The sequence below is a fragment of the Lytechinus variegatus genome, chromosome 4, assembly GCF_018143015.1.
Source record: "Lytechinus variegatus isolate NC3 chromosome 4, Lvar_3.0, whole genome shotgun sequence".
Lineage (NCBI taxonomy): Eukaryota > Metazoa > Echinodermata > Echinoidea > Temnopleuroida > Toxopneustidae > Lytechinus > Lytechinus variegatus.
Window position 1 is genome coordinate 30,723,357 of NC_054743.1, and position 21,383 is coordinate 30,744,739.

The 21,383-nt window shown below is 37.0% G+C and overlaps 1 protein-coding gene across 4 annotated transcripts in view; it reads left to right on the forward strand.

Moving 5' to 3' along the window:
- Window positions 1-370: 370 nt before the first annotated feature.
- LOC121413822 (afadin-like) overlaps window positions 371-21,383 on the forward strand; it is a 78,019-nt gene continuing 57,006 nt past the window's right edge. For 2 of the 4 annotated variants that reach the window (XM_041606783.1, XM_041606784.1), the window contains exons 1-2: window positions 372-730; window positions 8,855-9,050. In XM_041606783.1, the coding sequence (XP_041462717.1) occupies window positions 626-730; window positions 8,855-9,050 (301 nt within the window). In that variant the 5' untranslated portion in view covers window positions 372-625. Of the gene's footprint in view, window positions 731-8,854; window positions 9,051-21,383 lie in introns of all 4 variants that reach the window. The other 2 variants (XM_041606786.1, XM_041606785.1) reach the window with 2 other exon arrangements.

The window sequence follows — 21,383 nt, forward strand, 5'->3', positions numbered from 1 at the left end:
AGTATTTTTCTAAAATATTACTCTATATTCGGTCATCACCGGAAACGCTGATAATAGTTACATGTCGCACTGAGTCAGCAGGAATGTAGCACGAATCTTCCGAAAATGTCTTGACGATGCGTCATCAATGATGAGGGAATTCCTAAACAATAATTAACAAAAACAATAATATCTTTTTGGCAGTTTGCGCCAAGATTTATTTTTGAAGAGCGCCATCAGCCTACGAAGGCACCACATTCCATTCAAATAATTGATCTGCACATGCGCATTACAATTTTGACGCTGACGCTAGCGATAGCTGCCCAGTCCTGAAAAAAAAAACAACTAACGACGAATCTACGGACTCAATTTTGTACGTGTCGTATAGTACTTTACGTAGTACCCAGCTAGCTAGCTAAGCTAGCTGTGGCCATTGCAGTTTATATATCGACTTGTACGCGAGATCGAGCTAGGATAACTTTAAAAACCGTTGCGTACAAAATCAACGAGGCCACAGTGCGATGAATTAAAAGGCCAAGGATGAATTCCGTTTTATATTGGATTTATTAACCAGGACAACCGACTAGGCTTACGAGGATATGAACGAGGATTTTACACCACTGGGAGCTCCAACAACACAGGCAAAATGGACCCCCGAAGCAGGGAAGAGGATAGAATGAGGTTAAAGCAGGCGATTCAGGATTGGAATGCTACTCGAATGGACCTGTTCGAAATTTCAGATCCTGATATGGTACGTTGGAAGCGCTGCGGCGCGGCGATGGGTTGGGCACCGGTGCGCCCCAGCTCAGTTAGTGGATCGTACCGAACCCTGTCTTTTCAACATGAATTCAAATCATATCAAACACATTATTTTCATAAAATACACCAAAATTTCACCTTAAAATACACAAATACCGGTAGGGCCTACGTACAAAATATAGATATGTAATCAATTTTTTTAAATCATTTTTCTTTTTTACGATAATATCAGGATTATCACTATCACTGTATCACTATCAGCTGTCTTGAGCTTGAGTTAAAAAAAGGTAGGCCTAGGCTTATCGTACTGAACGTGTGTTTTCTGTGGGAAAAGTTGAGAAAATAACAATCACTGATGAGCTATAACCATATTTTATCATTTTCAGAATAAGACTTTGACAGTGTGTTTTTGACCATTTTCATTATTTTCTATTCAAAGTTGCTAAAAGGGATTACTCTTCAAGGTTCAAGTTCCCTTTGCCTTGGAGTTTGCGGGTGGGACATCTGAAGGATGTAATTTTGTCCTCTTCAAAAGTGAAAAAGAAAAAAATACACATTTTCGCGGGCCGCCGTGGTTTGGACGATCGCCCTCCCGCCGCGGGGGTGACGCTGTGTGGATATCATACAGAGCTAGCACTGAAGAATGTACTTTTTTTCCTGTAAGTGTTCAAAGTCGATGACAAAGGAAAAAAAATATCCACGTCTCACCCGCGGTTGGGCTGATCGGCCCAACCGCTGTTGGGATGATGCATAGTTTATAGATTTCTCCCAAATTTGTATCGTAAAATACAAGCTAGCATTTCCGTCTTCCAAGCAGTTATGTCATTTAAGGAGTTGAATCAGGCATGGCCATGGAAGGGGAAGGGGTCCAGCAAGTATTGGAGTGGTTATCAGATATCGGACCTAAAAAGGCTACAAAAGAAAAGAATGTGTCCCGCCGCGATCGTCCCGGAAGACCATCCGTGTTGGACGATTTTCCGACAGCCGTCGAAAAGGCCAGGTGGTAATTCTTGTGGGTTTAAGACCCATCGTCGACAGAACTCTGAAATCGGTGCGGTATGCGGGACATCTCTACTTATATTGCAAATGCCATGACATACATGTAAAGCTTGTCGCAATTTAAAAAAAGAGAGTATAAAAAAAAGAAGATATGTATATTTTGTTATTCTTTCAAAACACAAATACCAGTTAGTGCAAAACTCATTGTGGATAGAAAGTAAATTTTGGTTTAGGTACATGTAGTCACATTACAGTTGGTCCAACACCTTAACCCCTCCCCTGGTCCCCCCCCCCCCCCTCCCACAGCATGTGATCATTTTTTGTTCTTTTTCATCAATGCCACTGATTTTTTTATGAACAAATAAAAACAATAGAAAAGCTAAAAAGTGAACACAAGTCCCATGCCATGGTTCAGACTTAAGAGATTAGACAAAAATACATGTACTTCACTACTGGTTTGTACATGTACTTGCATGTTCAATTTTGCATTGCACATGATTGTATTAAATATATGTATGCTCCTTGAAAACCTATTTTTCATTTTAATACTAGGATATTTCCGAAATTGAATTTTTTAAATTGCAAGATGAAAGCTGTTCCTTCAGGACCTACATGTAACCACAGCTACATGTATAAAACTACCACTACATGTACTTTGTTTCCTATTCTGACAAAATACAAATTATCCAGCCTTATCCTCACTTGACAAAATCAGAATTATAGTACAGCCACATGTACATACCTTCATCTGGCTGATTTCCAAAAGCACTGGGGGGATGATCAGAGAGAAAAGAGAGACGGGCTTTATTTTTATTTGGATATCTTGCTTTATGCAAATGAAAAAATATTCTAGTCCTAAAGAACATGTTGTACTGTACAGTACATTTGATTGAAGCCATCCATCTGTCCGTGTGATGTACTTTCAGTATAAACATCAGTTTTAACCCTTAACAAATGAATAACTGTAACAGAGCTTCTGATCAGTAATGAAGAATCCCATCTATTACATCAGGAAGCAATTCAATTTGAACTACTTCCTGAGAGGAAATCTGGGAAAGTGGAAATTGACACTCAATCCATGAGGTGGATATTGAGTTGCATGTCCTTGACAACTTCATTGAAGTGTAATGCAGTTTGCGGAGATCAATGATTGATTAATTTGTTATTAATTACAAAAATAATTTTGTTGTCTCACATTCATGTACTAATCCAGGCCAGGGGAGCGTTTCATCAACATATTCATCCGGAAAATAGATTCTGATTGGCTTTAGTGCAGTTACTAATGGTGGTAACTGTCGGATATAACAGAACTTGTCAGATTAAGTCCTTTTATGAAATGTTCCCCTGGACTGGCACACTGTACACAGCTTCTGTACATGACACTTTGGCACTGGATCTGTTCATTGATAAATATTTACATGTATTTGGCACTACTGACTAAAATAATGCCAAAACAGAAATACTGTACTTACTTACATGTAGAGCCATTTAAGGTGTACATACATGTTATGTACATGTACATAGGCCTACAAGTGTAGGAGAGGGGCATTGAGGCCAATTAAAATGGCTAAGTTCATGGCCTTGCAGTCATTCAAGCCCTTTAGTATTTTGAAGATGTTCAATTCAGCAGTTGAAGGCAAATTTGCAAGTCTGCACGCAGATTCAGTTCACTGCACATGGATAAGGTGCTTCACATGGGTTAAGAAATGGGTGTGTACATACATGTATGTACATGTACAAGTACACCATACACTATTTTAGAGTAACAACATATTTCTGAGGATTAGTGTTCAGTCAGACAATTCTATCCTTTTCTAATGAGATTAGAAAACTAAAGCTGTAATCACAGGGGCAAAGTTTGATTGCAGTGAGTGAATGAAAACTTGTGCATGCAGTACAGTACATGCAAGTCCATCGATGCACTTGCTACTACATGTACATGTAGTACTAGGGCAATGGGCTTGTACATGTACATGTAGACCTAAAATGTAGAAGTTTTATTTAATACATTATACATGTACATGTATATGTATGAATTGTGTATGTGTACTGTACTCTGTAGGCACTTGCAAGATCATGAGCCTGATCCTGGCTTCATACATGCACGCCTGTGTACAATGTACAGTGTATGTACACAGTACACATACATAAAGGAGTTGTGTGCAATATTAAGTCTGTAGGCCTAAAATAGCAATTGAGTTCAGTTAAATAATCATATGTACGTATACATGTACATGTAGTTAAAATCCAGATTGTCCAGATGTACACTGTACATGAAAATTTATGATTGGTCAGGGGAAATAATACATTTACATGTAGATGGAAGGTCACCATACAATGACAGTCACATACATTTCAGGCCAATTTGTACATGTACATGTACATCTCGTCCAGTATGCTGATTCATCAACAAAATTAATCTGCCATATTTAACATTCCTGTGTCTACAATGTACATGTAAATCCAACTTAGGAATGCAAGAGGGGGAGGAGGAAACAGTTTTTAAACCTGAAGACAATTTGAGGAAACTCGTGCTTGGGCCCATGAGGAAATAAGTTTGGGCATTGGATTTGTTGGTAATCATTCAAAACTGAGCTAATGTGTAACCATTGATGATGAAATGTGTATTTCCTGCTCACCCATTTTGCCTTCAAATGATTTTCTAAAAAAATTCAGTTTAGTGGGGTACTGAGATGAGAAGGGTCACAGTGTTATTTTCTTGTACGTAAAATATACATATAGAGTACAGTAGCTGCACTGGCAATTTGCATAATATTTCAGCCATTTTTTCTTCAAGTGTATATACATTACATCATGGGGATGCTCTCTTTCCACCGTCGTCGGAAGAAGCTTCTTCGTTACCCTTTTCCAGTCGGTAGCATGGCTCTTTCATTGCCCGACTTGTCTGACTCGTCAAGCGAGGCAAGTAAACGATGTGGCATCTGTGCAGTGCCTCAATTTTTATGTTCATTTCATGCACTTTTAAGCTTTCAAGGATGACTACATTTAATGTTATTTCTAGCCTACATGTACATGTAGGCTACATGTACATGTACATTTATTTGCTGTGGTGAGCAACCTTACATGTACATGTACATACATGTGTAAATACATGCAAATTGTATTTTAATAATTACATGTAATTTGAATGACTTTCAGGAAGATTTTTATCTTTTAGGTTTTTTATCTATAGGCCTGTATTACAAGTAAATGTGGGGCCTACACTGTACATGTACATGAGGCCTAAATTGTAGGTGATCATGCCTGATAATTCACATTTTGAATAACATACGTGTACATGTACATGTAAGTCCACTTTACATGTACATGTATTTTGAAAATCATTGTTTCTGTGTACATGTACAACTGTAGGTCCATCAATAGTATCGCATGTGGATGTGTAGGTTCTACAGTACATGTACATCCAGCTCTTATTGATCTGCTTGATTCATTTATTCAATAGAGCTGTCAGTTTCTGACAGACATCTGGTTTTGAAGCCTAACCAGCTCTGGTCACATCATCATACATGAAAAGTAATTACTTGTACAGAGCACAGACAGTGGATAGGAATGCAAGCTGCATTATGCCAGATGACAGATTCATTTGATTAGTGGCTTTATCACTGTCAAAAGCATCAAGCCTTGTTAAATAATTGCCCGCTATATTGCTCTTATTTTGCTAATTGGCCCTCCTTTGTTTGCAGTTTATGTACAGAAATGTGTAAAATCCATCAGGTCATCTGTAAGAATACGTGTACAACATGTAGGCTGACGTACATGTACATGTAAATCTCTTGGAACATTACAATGTGCATGTACTTTGGAGTGCTTTATATTGCTGCCTCCATTGATTTGTACACACTGTAGTGTCCTTTATGTGAGCTACATGTACATGTAGGCCATATGTATCAAGTTCAAGAAAATATGGTGAGCTGTGCATTGAAAACCATTATAGGCCTACCAGTACATGTACATACTACTATCATTCTCTTCATGTACATGTAGTTTCAAGTATAATGTACTGAGTACATGTACCTGCAAAAGTTTTCTTTTTATGGCATTATGAAACATGATGAGGCAACTGATTGATGTACATACATGTACATGTGCTCTGATAAAAGCACACTTCCAGCTCTACAGGTGTGATGTGGTTTACATACATGTACATGTAATGTACATGTACATGTACAGATCACATTCACAATCATATGGTGCTGATATTGGGTGCATGTACACAATACATGTACATGTAGGCCTACAATAAAGTGCACTATTTTCTAGTGCTGTTATCGTTATGAAAATTGATATATCGCTAAAAATATAAGTACTGATATCAATAATTACTGACAAAAGAACATACCATAATCAATACACATTTTTATGCATTGATTTGTCACAAGACAGTAAAGGCCTAAAATTGTATGTACATTGAAGCCTAAATGTGATGAGCATACAGTGCAACTGTTAATAATTCGGCAACTGGTGTGACCTGAAAATAATTTTGGTGGAATTTTAAACTGAAGCCGAGTGTGCATAATTTCCTTAATTACTTTTAATACCCCAACTGTTTTCAGCAAATACTTCATCCTCCCTCTATTACCAGCAATACTGATCTACTCTTAGAGGTGTGTCTCCATGTACGACACATGACTCACACAAACCCAGTGCATTCATCAGGATGAATCAAAGATATCAAACGCCTACATGTACGTTTTCCTCTGTTTTAATAGTACATGTACATGTATCTCTCTGACCAAATATGCTGTACATGTACTGTACACTGTACTTCAACAACAACCAAAAGAAAGGAAGAATAAGAAAAAAATAATTTTGCTCAACAAATGTATGTATTGCAGCATGTGAATATTGAGTCAATTTAATGCAGAACAGACGTCTACAATATGTAAAATTAACTACATGTACATGTACTCTGACAATGTCCATATTAAAAGGTTGGTGAATATACATGTACAGTGTAGCCTATGTAAAACACAATAGTTTTTATTAAGTCTCATTTTATAATTTCTCTGCAAATTGCCGTATTTATCCCTTGCTGCCCATGGACCCAATAGTAGTTACATGTATTTTGCTTCTCCCAAAGATAAAGAACATGCATACACGCTCCTTTTAAATAAAGTGTAAAAAAACAAATTGTGTCAGCAGGGGTGAGCAGGCCTTGGAGTGTAGATATTGTTCCCTGTACATGTACATACATGTGCACATGTACACTGTAGACCTACAAATACAATGTACATTGACAGCCCTGCACATGAAGTATTACCTGTGGACATGTGCAATGTAGGCATCTTCATGTACATTGTACATGTAGGCCGATATGTACATGTTTTGGGTTTGCAGATTTGTTTTGATACAGTTCGCCTACATGTACATGTCCATTCAAATGTCTGCAAAATATCTCCGATTCCCCTTTATTGCTCATTGACATGAGTCTGGCATTTCTTGTGGTAGAGCATGGGCCCTACTGTACGAAGGGTCCATGTGTAGAGTATTGCATTGTGTTTTTAGTTTTTACCTTTCAATACATTAGGTCATGCATGGAGATAAAATGGACATGCATGAATGAAAACTATGCAGAATAGACATGTTGCACAATGCACATGGTACACGTAGTTAGTAAAATAATGTATGCAAGGCTTGGCCTGAAATGATGTGTCTTGGCTTGGTATGGACAAGGAGCTTCAACTCCTTGTTTTTTTCCTAGTATACTAAAGTTCCTACATGTACAGTACATGTACATTATCAGCCATTTATTAAACAGGCCTTGGTGTAGGCCTACATGTACAGTATTCTGTCATGTTGGAATGAAGGATTGACTCATACAGTACTGTATTGGCTACCTCTATCTGTTTCATCTTGAGCAAAATGAAATTAATGAGTGAAATGGTCACTTGAATAAAAACACAAACAAACACTATCTTCATGTACTGTACATGTGCATATTTGTATGTAGGCCTACAGTTAGTACAGTATGTGTGTAGTATACAGACCACATACCCTCCCCCCTTCATGTTTCTTTTGAGAAATAATGCACAGTGTCCATTTGAGTGGGGATTATTTGATCAACAGGTCAATAGAGAGCTGTTTTAAAGCTGAACTGTTTTGGTAATCTCCCTTTGTTCAGTGATAATCCCACTCTCAATCTCCATTCATTCCATAATCTGTACTCTGAATGGGGAGGGGCCATTGGAATCTTTTGATCCTCCCCAACACATTGAGTTGTTGGACCCTGGGCTGATGCCATTTGTGTTGCGTCAAAAAACTGTTAAACAGCTTTCCTGGCAAATGTGAGCAAAAGCATGCCAACTTTATTGAGGTCTATCAGATGTAGATGAACTTACATGTATTATATTCATTGTGCTGCAATTAAATATGAATTCTGATGAAAAATGGGAACATTTTGTCAACAAAGAATGAGACCCCCCCTTAATATTGTTTTTATTACAGATGCAATGGCAGTGAAACTTGTAAACGTATACATGTATATGTTTGTGTTTTTAGTGACTGGTAATTTTGAGCAGACCAATTTTTTACACTGTCTAGATCAGAGAGAACACATGGACACAATTTGAAAATTCAGAAGAATCATGTTCGTTCAAAGCTGTGACAAGGTCTATTCTCTCAGAGAGTTGTCGCACAATGGAATAATCTACCAGATGAAGTTGTGAACAGTCAAACTGTCAACATGTTCAAATCACTTTTGGAAGAGGTGTGGAAAAGGTCCCTGAACACGTACAATCCAGATGAAAATTTTCTTTGTCCACGCTCTACCCATGCCACTCAACGCCAAATAAGTTTTAGGTACCAACGTTTGGATACAGAGGGGCAAATATGAAGTTGTGTATAGAACTTTTTTGCCTACTTTTAAGATGAATTTCAAGGTAAATACATGTACATGTACCTGTTCACATTTCAAGTTGAAAACTTTTCAACAGACACCAAACTTGTGGGCAGCTAGGACTGCATTTTAATCTACTTGTACATGTAGTTGTACAGTAGTTGAAAGGCAAATTATAGTTAACAATCTCATATTTTCATTACTCATGCAGTACATGTACGTATTTTCAATACATGTCAATGTTTTCTTTCTCGACTTCAGAATCTGGAATTTCATGGAGTGATGCGGTTCTTTTTCCAAGACGCAACTGATGGATCATCAAACTCCAAGTGCATCAGAGTGTCTAGCACGGCCAGCACTCGAGATGTTGTCAATACCCTCATTGAGAAGTTTCACCCAGACATGCGTATGCTGTCTATTCCAGATTATGCACTGTTTGAACTGCAGAGGGACCAGGGTTAGTATCGAGAAGTTTATTTTTTTCTCTATGTTTTTAATACTACAGATATGAAAATTAAAATGAAATTATTCTGTTTGTAAACTTACATGTACATAATATTATAAAGGAAGTATTAATATGTCTAATTTTTAGGGTCACCTAGTCAACTGTATGATGGACACGATAGATGAAAAAACTTAATTCTATTCACCAACAGTTTAAGATACAACTACATGTACACGTTTATGTACATGTCGGAGTTCATGAACGTTATGATGTACTACATTTTCTGAAGTATTTTACATTGTACATTTAAAAAATAATGGCATGATCAATCCAGGACTTCTGAATTGCTGATGCCCTCTATACTCTTTCAGGAACTCCATTGAAGCAAACCACCAAAAATATGATTTTAATAGATATTTAGAAGCCATCAAGCTATTGTTTGTTTTGGAACTGAAGTTCAAGATCAGGACAACAGAGTTCATGCCTCAGAAAGTCAGATTTGGAAGGGCAGAAAGTCAGATTTGAAAGGGCAAAATATGCCAGCAATGTCTGTCAATTAAAAAAAAAAAACCAAACAAATATGTCTATGAGGTAGGCTATATGTACATTTAGGCCTATCTTGTGAGTACAACAGTATCCAAAGTGAAAACAAAGCAATACATGCAAAATCTACAAGGCATTTCCATTTTGAAAAAAAAAATAATTCTTCACTTCATATAAATTCAGTATTTTAAAGAAGAAATAATCAAAAATTGATAAACAAAATCCTGGTATAGGGCTATATTTTATACTATACAAAGTGTACATCCTTATTTCTGAATATTTACATGGAATATTTGAAATGGACAAGGGATGAAAAATACACACAAACACTGTACATGTAGTCCTCTATGTAATTCAGCTACAGTTGTTCAACAAACTTTATTTGCATTGTACAATGTACATCATGATTTATTCTTACATTTCTACCATTAAAAACAAAATGAAGTTTATAGCCCATGGCTTGGAATGAACACGATCCTCCCCACTGCAGCCTAATTGGCCGTTCAGAAGCGAACCAGTACTGCGATAGTTGGTTCAGAACCAGCCAATTACGCATGACTTCATGCTCCATGGCCAAGTATATCATGCTGTGAAACCAGAGGAGGGTGGTCTGATTTATGCCTCAGAGTTGAAGGTTAGAGTGGCATATCCAGCCATCTTTTCCTGGCATCTTTCTAGAAATAGGGTAAAAACTTTAGATCAAAAGGCCATTTTCGTGATTCTGGTATTGAATTCAGGCTGTCAAGCCATCCTGAGTGTTAGTTGGGGAGGCACCCAGAAAATAAAGTGATTCTGTTGTTGGAAATTTGAAAATAGTGAATTCGTTAGATTTCAAGTCCTTTTCATTATTTGGAAGAATTACAGAAAGGTCAACTGGTTTAAAGATGGCTCTCTTCACAAACTCTTAACTTCCAAAATGTTGTTGATGCATTCAGTTGGCAACCCCCATTCCCCCGAACATAAAAGGGAAAAAACTTCCAATTTCTTCCTATTGGATTTAACATGAATTTTGGAACTAGGTGTAGTAGCAAGGCAGAGGTTGGGATGGGGCTACTCCATTATTTTGTTCTCTAAGTTCTGAGCACTGTAATCTCAGAGTGTAAAGAGAAGTGCCAGTAGTTGCAGTAAACAATGATTTCATGAGAAAGTCTGTAAAACCAGGCTTAATTGTCAGTATATCATCGAGGATCTAGATCTGGTACCGTTACATAAACTGAACTTTGTGAAATCTTGAAATCTACGCTGAAAAAACGTTCACACTGAAGATCACCAACACAGATACATGTAGGCACACGTGGGACAGGGTATTATTATTGCTGGAATAAAGACCCGACGGAAGTGACCAAATCCGCGCTTATTTTGCCTATTTCTCAGCAATTACACAATATCTCCCAGAATCCTTTGGCACATATTTTTTATTTATACAAACAGACACTTGGGTGGTCATTATATTAGATTCTGTAAAAAGTCACTTTGAGATCGTTACCAAAACTGGAACTTATCTTTAAAAGGAGATTTCAAGGAGCTTTTATATTGTCAAATATAAAATGGGAATTACTCACCCACCTATAAAAGCCTTCCATTCTTCTGAGTAGTCCATTTCAATATGGTTTTGAGGTTTTTGAATATTTAGCGTTTGTGAAAGAACACCTCATTAACCTCTTTTATTCACTGTTGCAGCAGTGGGCAATGTGATATGCACATAGCCTACTGTATGAATTTTGCAAAGTTCTGGCTGTTGTTTTGCTTTTATTTTGTTCTTGTTTGTATTTTAATAATTTTGCTTAATTGTTTTGTTTTCGTTTTGTTCTGGTTTTTGTCTCACCTGCGAAGCTGAGTGAGACTATAGGCGCCGCTTTTCCGACGGCAGCGGCTGCGTCGACATCAAAGCTTAACCTGAGGTTAAGTTTTTGAAATGACATCATAACTTAGAAAGTATATGGACCTAGTTAATAAAACTTGGCCATAAAGTTAATCAAGTATTACTGAACATCCTATCAGAGTTTCATGTCACATGACCAAGGTCAAAGGTCATTTAGGGTCAATGAACTTTATAGACCATGTTGGGGGAATCAACATCGAAATCTTAACCCGAGGTTCAGTTTTTGAAATGTCATCATAACTTAGAAAGTATATGGACCTAGTTCATTAAACTTGGACATAAGGTCAAATATGTATCACCAAACATCCTGCATGAGTTTCATGTCACATGACCAAGGTCAAAGGTCATTTAGGTTCAATGAACTTTGGCCGATTTGTGGGTATCTGTTGAATTAAAATCAAAACTTTAAGTTTTTGGATCTGATTCATGAAACTTAGACATAATAGTAATCAAGTATCACTGAACATCCTGTGCCAGTTTCAGGTCACATGATCAAGTTCAAAGGTCATTTAGGCCTTTAGGGTCAATGAACTTTGGCCGAATTTGGGGGTATTTGTTGAATTACCATCATAACTTTGAAAGTATGTTGGTCTAGTTCATAAATCTTGGACATAAGAGTAATCAAGTATCACTGAACATCCTGTGCACATTTTAGGTCACATGACCAAAGTCAAAGGTCAATGAACTTTGGCTAAATGGGTTATCTGTTGAATTACCATCATAACTTTGCAAGTTTATTGATCTGACTTTTGAAACTTGGACATAAGTGTAATCAAGTGTCACTGAATATCCTGTGCAAGTTTCAAGTCACATGATCAAGGTCAAAGGTCATGTGAGTTCAATGAATTTTGGCCACATTTGGGGTATTTGTTGAATTACCTTCCTATCTCTGTAAGTGTATTGGTCTAGTTCATAAAACGTGGAAATGAGAGTAACCAAGTACATGTATCACTGAACATCTTGTGCGAGTTAGTTTTCAAAGTCAGCAATGCTGCTATGTTGAATCGCGTGATGCAGGTGAGACGGCCACAGGCATTCCACTTGTTTTTTTCTCTGTGTATACACACACTACACAGACACTAATTTTACAATCACTGGTTTCCCATTGAATGGAGGTCAAGGGTCACCTTGGAAATACATGTATACATGTAGGATGTACATGTACATGTATGTAAGCCCCCCCCCCCCACACTCACCCCAGGCATATTTTGAATAAAATTACCTTGCAAACATTAGCCTGGTGTGGATGGCATTGCTTGCAAGTATTCTTATCACAACATTGAGGCAACCCTTACCTACTTTACATGGAGGCCTACATGTCATCAATTATAAAAGCCTACACGTAACTGCTATTTATGTAGTACATGTATGTGTAGGCCTTCATGTTCATCAGCCTACCTTTAAAATGAGGGTCTATGATGCAAACATACATGTACTGTGCATACTGTACATGTAATCTACATGGTTTACAATTTCTACCAAAACACATTCTTAATGTAGAACAGAATGCCTTGTCAGGCCAAGGCTCAGCCTCTGTACCCCATCATGTATTTTTGTTTGGTCACGTGATTTTGACATGTGATACGACAAAGGAATGAGGTCTCGATGAGAGATGGAGCAGTGCTAGCAGTTTTAATACACAGTGTACAGCCGCCATTCGTGATTGGAATCGAATGGAGGAAAGTGCTACATGTACATGTAGATCTCTCAGCCAGAATAGTAAAAAAAGAAAAAAAACTCCACTTCACCTCTTTCTTGCAACTCCCCTCCCCAACTACATACATGTACATGTCCAATTGACCGACACACAACTGTGAATCATCTGTTTTAAAACAGGTAGGTTTTTTAACTGATTCACAGACTTGGCATTATGAATGTAAGATGATACATGTAGCTTATTCCAAAGGGAAGGGGCAATTGAAGAAAAAGCGCGGTCACCATATTTTGTAGAGGTTCGACTCGAGGTCCAGGAGTTAACTGCATTGTAGACGATGAACGAAGAGGTCTTGAGGAGGTACATACTAGAACGTAAGGAAATGAGATGTGTAAGATGGGGCTTGGCCATTGAGTACTTGTGAGTGAAATGACAAAATTGAACATTGCATACTGCAATGTTTGCTCATGGTCCACCTCCTCCACCCATTGACCCCTTCATGACCTAAAGGTCAAACCCAGGTCACACCAACTGTTCTGTCAGGGATGTGTCCCTGTTCTGACTGGCAGGCATAGTGGCATACATGTTTTCATCGGGAGTGTTGTTGAGAAAGAATGTGGTTCTATTCTTGAAGACTGGTCTCCAAGCAACCATAACCTTCAGTTTGGCCTTCCCTTTCCAAAAGAGCAACAAACAACCATTGTATTGCATCCCAAACATTTCATTGTTACAATGCCCTCTTTTTTTGGCTGTCAGTGTCAGCGAAGGAAACTGTTTCTACATGAACATGTACATGTATACTCCATGTACATGAAGAAGTCTACACAAGTACTATACATGTAGGCCTACACTGTTGAAGAAAAGCGTCTGACTCACTGTAGAAAGTTGATTGTTTATGATGGCATCTACTTTTTATTTTATCATCATCAGCAGCCTTGCCACCTTCCATATATTCATGTTTGCCTTCATGTACAGTCAATGTCCCTGATTTCTATTACGCCTATGGCTACGTGTAGGCCTATGTCCTTGGCTGTGTACATGATGAATGAACAATGAAAGAATGATGCTTTATTTTTTTATTCATTGCAATTTTGTTCAGAAAAAATACCCTGAAAGAAGTACATGTACATCGTAGGCCGACACAGGTAGTCCTAAATATAAAACATACCCTACTTACATGTACATGTACATGTAATAGACCTTTAATTCTTGCAGATGACATGACAAGTGAAATAATTTTTAAATACATGTATGTTCATTTTGGCCCTGAAAAAAAATAAAGATGTCTGTACATTGTACAAGTTGGCTACATGTATGTAAAATGAAGCATCAAGGGACAGTTTATCCATAGAGCTATTAACAGAAGGAGATCTGACTCTCTCAAACGCTTTGCCCCATGCGCGGCACCGCTAATCCCCTCTCAGCAGGGTCCCTCACGGCACATTAGAGATGCAGCTCGTAAATCAGATAAGGAAAGTTGATCGACGCGATCAACAGCTCGGGTTTGCGCTTGCGCAGTAATGTTTTCACCCATAATGCATTTCACATTGGCTTCACGAATTTCATGCAAACATGGCGGCTCACGATTTCGAACGTCGTGATTTCGAAGACGAAAATCTGGTTTTGGAACCAGCTGAATGCAGGCCTGACCAGATTCCACAAAAAGAAATACGGGACAATCGACAAAGTACGCTGCATGAGCGGATCGACCGAGCCAGGTCTTAAAAAAAAGATCAACAAAGGAGGCTACACGGTGTTCGACTTGGGGAAAAATGAATTGGAAGGGGGGGGTGAACAAAAGAATGAAGGAGGGAATGAAAAGGCGAAAGAAAAGAGTTGAATTGAGAACGGATAGAAAGAAAAAAATGAAGGGGAAAATGAAGGAAAAAATAAAGAAAAAAGGAATGTTAGAATAAAATGATGAAAGATAAAAGAAAAAAAGTTTCCGTCATTATTTGAAATGAATTTAGAAGGAAAGAAAAAGAAAAGGAAGGGAAGATGTGTGAAAGAAAACATAAGGGAGAGAAATAAAAGAAGCAAGAAAAAAGGATGAGGAAAGAAAGAATGAATAAAAGAAAAATGCTTCCTTTATTCTTTGAAAGAAAGAGAGACGGGACAAACAACAAAAAAGATCAAAAAAGATACACAATGTTAGACATGTGAAAAATATATAGAATTGAAAGGGAGGGTAAATGAAGGAGAGAAAGAAAAGGAAAAAGGAAAGGAAAAATGAACTGAAGGGGAAAATGAAAAGAAAAACATTAAAGAAAATTAGAATAAAAGAAGGATGAAAGAAAGAATAAAAGAGAGAAAAAGGTTTCCATCATTCTTTGAAATGAATATAGAAAGACAAAAAAAAGAAAGGAAGGGAAGATGAATAGATGTGTAAAAGACAAAATAAAGAAGAGAAAGGAAAAAAAGAAAGTGAGAAAAAGGGGAGGAAAGAAAGAATGAAGGAAAGAAATATTTTCCTTCATTCTTTGGAAGAAAGAAAGAAGAAAATAGGAAGGGAGGAAGGAAGGGAAAGAAATAATAAGGGAAAAGAATTGGAGGGAAAAATAAAATAAAGAATGAAAGAAAGGAGGAAAGAGAGGGAGGAAAGAATGAAGAGATGAGAGAATGACAAAAAGAGAAAATAATGGAAGGAGAGAACGAAAAAGGGGAGAGGAAGTGAGAAGGAAGCAAAGAAAAGTTTAAGGAAAGGAAGAATGAATGAATTCAGGAAATAAGGAATGGAAATTTGATAAAGAAAAGTAACAGAAAGAAGGAGAGAAAGACAAATGAACAGAGAGTGAGAGAAAGGTTTAGGAAAAAAAGATCGGAAATAAAGATAGATGGAACAAAAAAGGGCAAGCAGGAAGGATATAAGGATGAACAAAGAATGATACAAAAGAAAAAGGAAAAAAGTTCAAACTTCAAGCAAACAAAAAAATCAAGTCATCTAACAAAAAACATAATGAAGTTTGGTGTTTTTTAATATATTTTCAGAATTTTGAAAAACTAACATTATTTAGAAATGAGTAAAATTTTAAAGTGAAACATTGTCAAACTTAAAAATTAGATGAAACAGCGGCATCATACACAACAAGACTCAAACGAAAGCTGAAACAACAAGATCTAGTTATGAAAACTAAATAATTTGTTCCACCAATTACATCTCCAAATTAGTTTCATTGTTATCTCTGCTTCATCATCTGTTGGTTATTTGATGAAAAAAATCACCACTTTTAGATGCATTAACTACATTTTGTTCAATATTCTTAAATACGGGACAAAAAGGCGTCCCGGGAAGGGTTTGTCGGGACGCCGGGACAAAGGAGCAAAATACGGGACAATCCCGGGAAATACGGGACGTCTGGTCACCCTCGAAGGGAGGGAAATAAAGAAAAAAGGACACAAATTAGAAGGAAAAAATATAATAAAAAATGAAAGGATGAAAGAGAGGGAGGAAAAAATTAAGGAGAGAATTTAAAAAAAGAAAATAATGGAAGGATCGAGAAAGAATGAAAAGAAAAGGGAGAAGGAAGCAAAGAAAAGTGGAAAGAAAAAATGAAGGAAAAAAGGAAATTTAAAATAGGACGGAGAGTAAGACAAACAAGGAAAGAAAGAAAAATGAACAGAGAGAGAAGATCAGGAAAGAAAGATAGGATGGAATAAAAAAGGGGCAAAAAGGATAGAATGATGCCAGAAAAGGGATATGAAAGAAAGAAAAAAGTACAATCTTAAACAAACAAAAAATCTCCTAATCTAACAAAAATCATAATGATATTCGGTGTTTCTAAATATATCTAGAACAGAAATAGAATGTTTTAGAAATGAGGGGGGGGGGGGTCAGGTGTCCGGACACTTTATATTTTGGAAGCCTTTTTTTTCTTTAGATTAAACTAAAGATATGAATTCAATAGTTGTAATCATCTTTTATTTTGTTCTCTAAAATAATTTTAAATCATGATTATTTTTGGTCCTAAAAACTGTAAAACTTTGCTTGTAATTTTTTCCAAATGACTTTGTAACTAAAAATGAATCGTCCTGACATAGAACTGGGTATACTTCTTGGTGGTTTTTAATTTCTTTATTATGTAGAATAACAATTTTTATACTTTGTTCTCCTTTTTACTGGTTTGTAAATTAAATCTGTTCGCTCCGCGGCCCCTGCTATTTTCCAAAAACGATACAGAGACAAGAGCTGAGCGAGCACGGCTTCCGTCATTCATTACACTCACTTTCAAATTACACAAATAGGAATGCGTGGGGCACCGGAGGGTACTCCACGATGCGACAATCGCCAGAGAAATGCCCCGCAGATTCGTCGTTATATTATCGATTCTATTGTACTCTAACAAATGATCTTGGCATGAAAATTTAGCTCAAAATATGCTCTTTCATCTTATTATAATTTCTAAAACAGGTACGGGTAGGAAAAGATTTAACCATGGAAGAAAAACAGACATACTTAAAATGACCAATCTCCAACTTCCTCCGTTTGTCATTTTGTTGAGTCAATTCAGATTGCAACGTATTTGGTATGTATGCAAAGGGGATCATCTCAGAAGTTCAACCATACATAAAAGACGCACATCAGGAATCCGTACGAAGAGATATGGATGTTAGAAGAACAGCAAGTCGTGTTTCAATTTTGAAAAAAAGATGAGCTCGGGGGAAGTTATGTGGGAGAACGTTGTTTACGGCGGTGCCTCGCAGGGTCCTTCAAAAAATCTCTGACCTCAGATTTTACGAGGGGGCTTATCGCGTTATGTAAGCGTGCTCTAACTTTGGCCTGGCGGCTCGCCGATTGATGTTAGATATCGTTCCTTCGCCTGAAGGAAGCAATAACAAAGGATTAACAGAGGAATTGGAAGATGTTTCTCCTTCTCTGTTAGCTCCATGGTATATCCATGGTCAACCATTGTGTATTACTGGGTCCTGGGAGATTATGACCCACATTTTAGGATTTTCATACCGAGGTCAACAATGCTCAGGTTGCACAGAGCTTGGTCCATGCACAGGTATTTGTAAATAGATCAGAGAATCAGAACAAGAACTTTCCCACGGTGGGAATTTGGGAATTGTACCTCAAGATAGGTTGTAAATCACTAGTCCGTGATCTGCATGTATATATGTACATCAATACAAAAGGGCAATTCCATATTGTACATGTACGTCCAGCCCCCTAAATGTGGGACCTTCATGACATTTTCTGTCTCTGATTTCTTATTCTTTTGACAGTATGTACTGGTCTCAAAGGACCACGACTTGATCAGTTTATAAACTGAAGTGAAACTTGAGAAAAATGGGGGTCAGACGTACGAAAAAGGTTGATCATTTTATGGAATTGCCCAAAATCAGAAATATACCGGTATTCAGAATTAAGGACCTGGACATATGAACATCAGGCTTTTTAATATGATAATATGGCCATGCAACTTGAATTCAGCCTAACAAAAAAAATCCTACAGGTGTATATCTGGCACATTTAAAACTTGTTATTAATTTGTATATACTACACATGTACATGTACAATATGAAACAGAAAAAAAAACAGCAATAAACATTGTGAAGTTGAGTCCTGAACTAGCCTCTTGTACAATGTACATTGTAGGCTTTCAATTTTATGTACATGTACATGTACAGTACTACCAGGGAAGTACATGTACATGTAGGCCCTATAACCTGTAATCAAAATTCAAATCCGTGGTATCAGGAGAAATGATTGGTTGGGTGTAGTATTTCATTTTGATGATGGATGCATGATGATAAAAGATACACCTCTGTGACCATCCAAAGGTGAAGTATGTGACACGGGTGGTATGTTTCTGATCAGTTTCAGATTCAGTTGGGACAGAAAAAGTACTCTCTTTAATATTGTACATGGTCAATTCCATTGTGACTTATGGGACATTTGATACTTTTTTCCACATAACTGAGGTGCATATCTGAAATAGTAGCTGCACAAACATGGATTTACTTTATTAAACTGAAAGAAGAATACTTAAACTTACTATAATATACAAAAATGTATGCTTTCAGCTTGGTTGCATAGGGTGCTAGATATTCAGAAATGTCATTGTGACTTATGGGACATTGATGGACCACACAAATTGGGCTCTTTTGTTCAAAGTGCCATATCTATCTCAGTTTTATGACAATGTTTTTAGATTTGGGTTTGGAGATTAACTAGTGATAGGGCTCACTAACAGTACTTGAATTGGACTTGATTCATTTCATTTGTTTCAGTAGTTGTGTGCAATCGTGTGTGACTTATGGGACAAGTGAATGTGACTGATGGGACCCTATCTCATTTCATGGAATTAACATTTACACGCGAGTGACTTTTTAAGTCAAACTTAATTTCAGCATGAATAAATATTTCCTAATAAGATGACACCCTTAATAATTCATGCCATTGTGTCAGAAATAAATTCAACAAAGGGCAGAAACATCTTTTCACGCAGTTCATTTATATAAAGGGAACATTAACCAAAAAAAAGCTTCCTAACTTGTCATCAAGTTTTAAGAACTGTAATCAAATAAGTAGAAAATAATCAATAAACAATTACAATCATAAATATTTAGCAAACAGATGAAAAATGAACAATTAGAAAGAATGTACACACTTTCAATTGTGACTGATGGGACATAATGATATGACATATTTGTTACAGATAGGACAAATAAATGTTGCTTTTCTCTATCTGTCTCATACAGTATGGTAAGAAAATGACCTTTACACTACAGTGTATTATATGTGAGAAATTAAGACATTAATGCTGCCATGAAGTAAATCAATATTCTTGTTAATATACTCTCTTTTGTGTCAAATGCTCATATTTTTCATTAGCTGTTGATGTTTATGATAAAACAGATGGATATCAGTGCACAGGCAAATTTTTGACAAAAAATATTAAAATTTTGGCATAAATTCTTTTTAAAAAATTCATTAACTGGACTGTCTAGAAAACAGTTGCAATCGCTTTCTACTATCTAAACTGCATGTACATGTATACTTGTATAGTAAAAAGTGTATTCATTTGCATGGAAGATTTACCATTGTCTGTGCAAAAAATATGAAAATAATTGATTTTCATGAAAAATCCAAGATGGCTGCCAAAATTGCCAATTTGGAACCCCATGGGACACGATTTGACAAAGGGAACATCAAGATTCATTAACTATACACTTCAGGCAATACAAAAAATGTTGGTTAAAAAATATACCATGGGGATGCACCCTATCACAACTTCTTTTTTGCCAGCTGCTTGGGTCGATATGTCATCTCTTTCATAGAAATTCTGAATGCCTGTAAGGACATCATCATTTGTAGAGTACCAAAGTGATGTTAGTTGTCATGGTGTAATGGCGGCCTGGTTCTAAACAAAATAACCTGGGGCCATTTCATAAAGCTGTTGTAAGTTAGGAGCAACTTTTCAGAATGACTAGTGATCCTTTCTTATATGCTAAAACATTGCCAATTTATGATGACATTTACCACAAGGATCATCGGTCGTTCTTAAAGTCGCTCTTAAGTTACGAAAAGCTTTATGAACCAGTGCCCTTTTACGACTATCAGAATGATGGTAACAACCAAGGACAACACAAATCATTATTTTTGCAAATACAAATGTGTAAGACGATCATGCAGCTGCGACTAGGTTTACATGTAGAACCGGCGATTTGATGTTCATGACATTATGACACCACCCTTTGGTCCTCTTTAAATGCACATGTTCCTTTCTATTGGCAGGCGGCAGGAATGATTCTGAGAAAACTTGATTGCAAGCTTCTGAACAATTTTTTGGCATTTACAGGGGCTTTAATAGCTCTGGTCATGGTAGCCTTAAATGCATCTGAGGACTGGTGCTCTTATTTTGACAGGATCCAGAGGGTCGCTCAACTACAAAATTCGTGACTGATGGGACATTGACATAGGTTTTAATAGTTTCCATGGAACTACGTGTATATACCAAGTTCACATCATATGTAAAACAGTTGATGCACACTCTAAGGGGACAAGAAAACCAAGAGAATGATCTGGACCTAAAAAATGACTAAAAGCTAGGGTGAAACAAACCCAATTCACCTGCACTCAGCTTTGCATTTTAGCGATCATATTCAGTTTTCTCCTTCTTTCTGGACTGGGCACACTATGCAAACTTATTTTTTGTTGTTCAATGCACTGCCTTTGATATTCAGACTGTTTTTTCTGACAGTCAGCATACTGTTCTCCAGCTTTTAAGCATTCTTGTCTCTCTCTTTGCTGTCATGGACA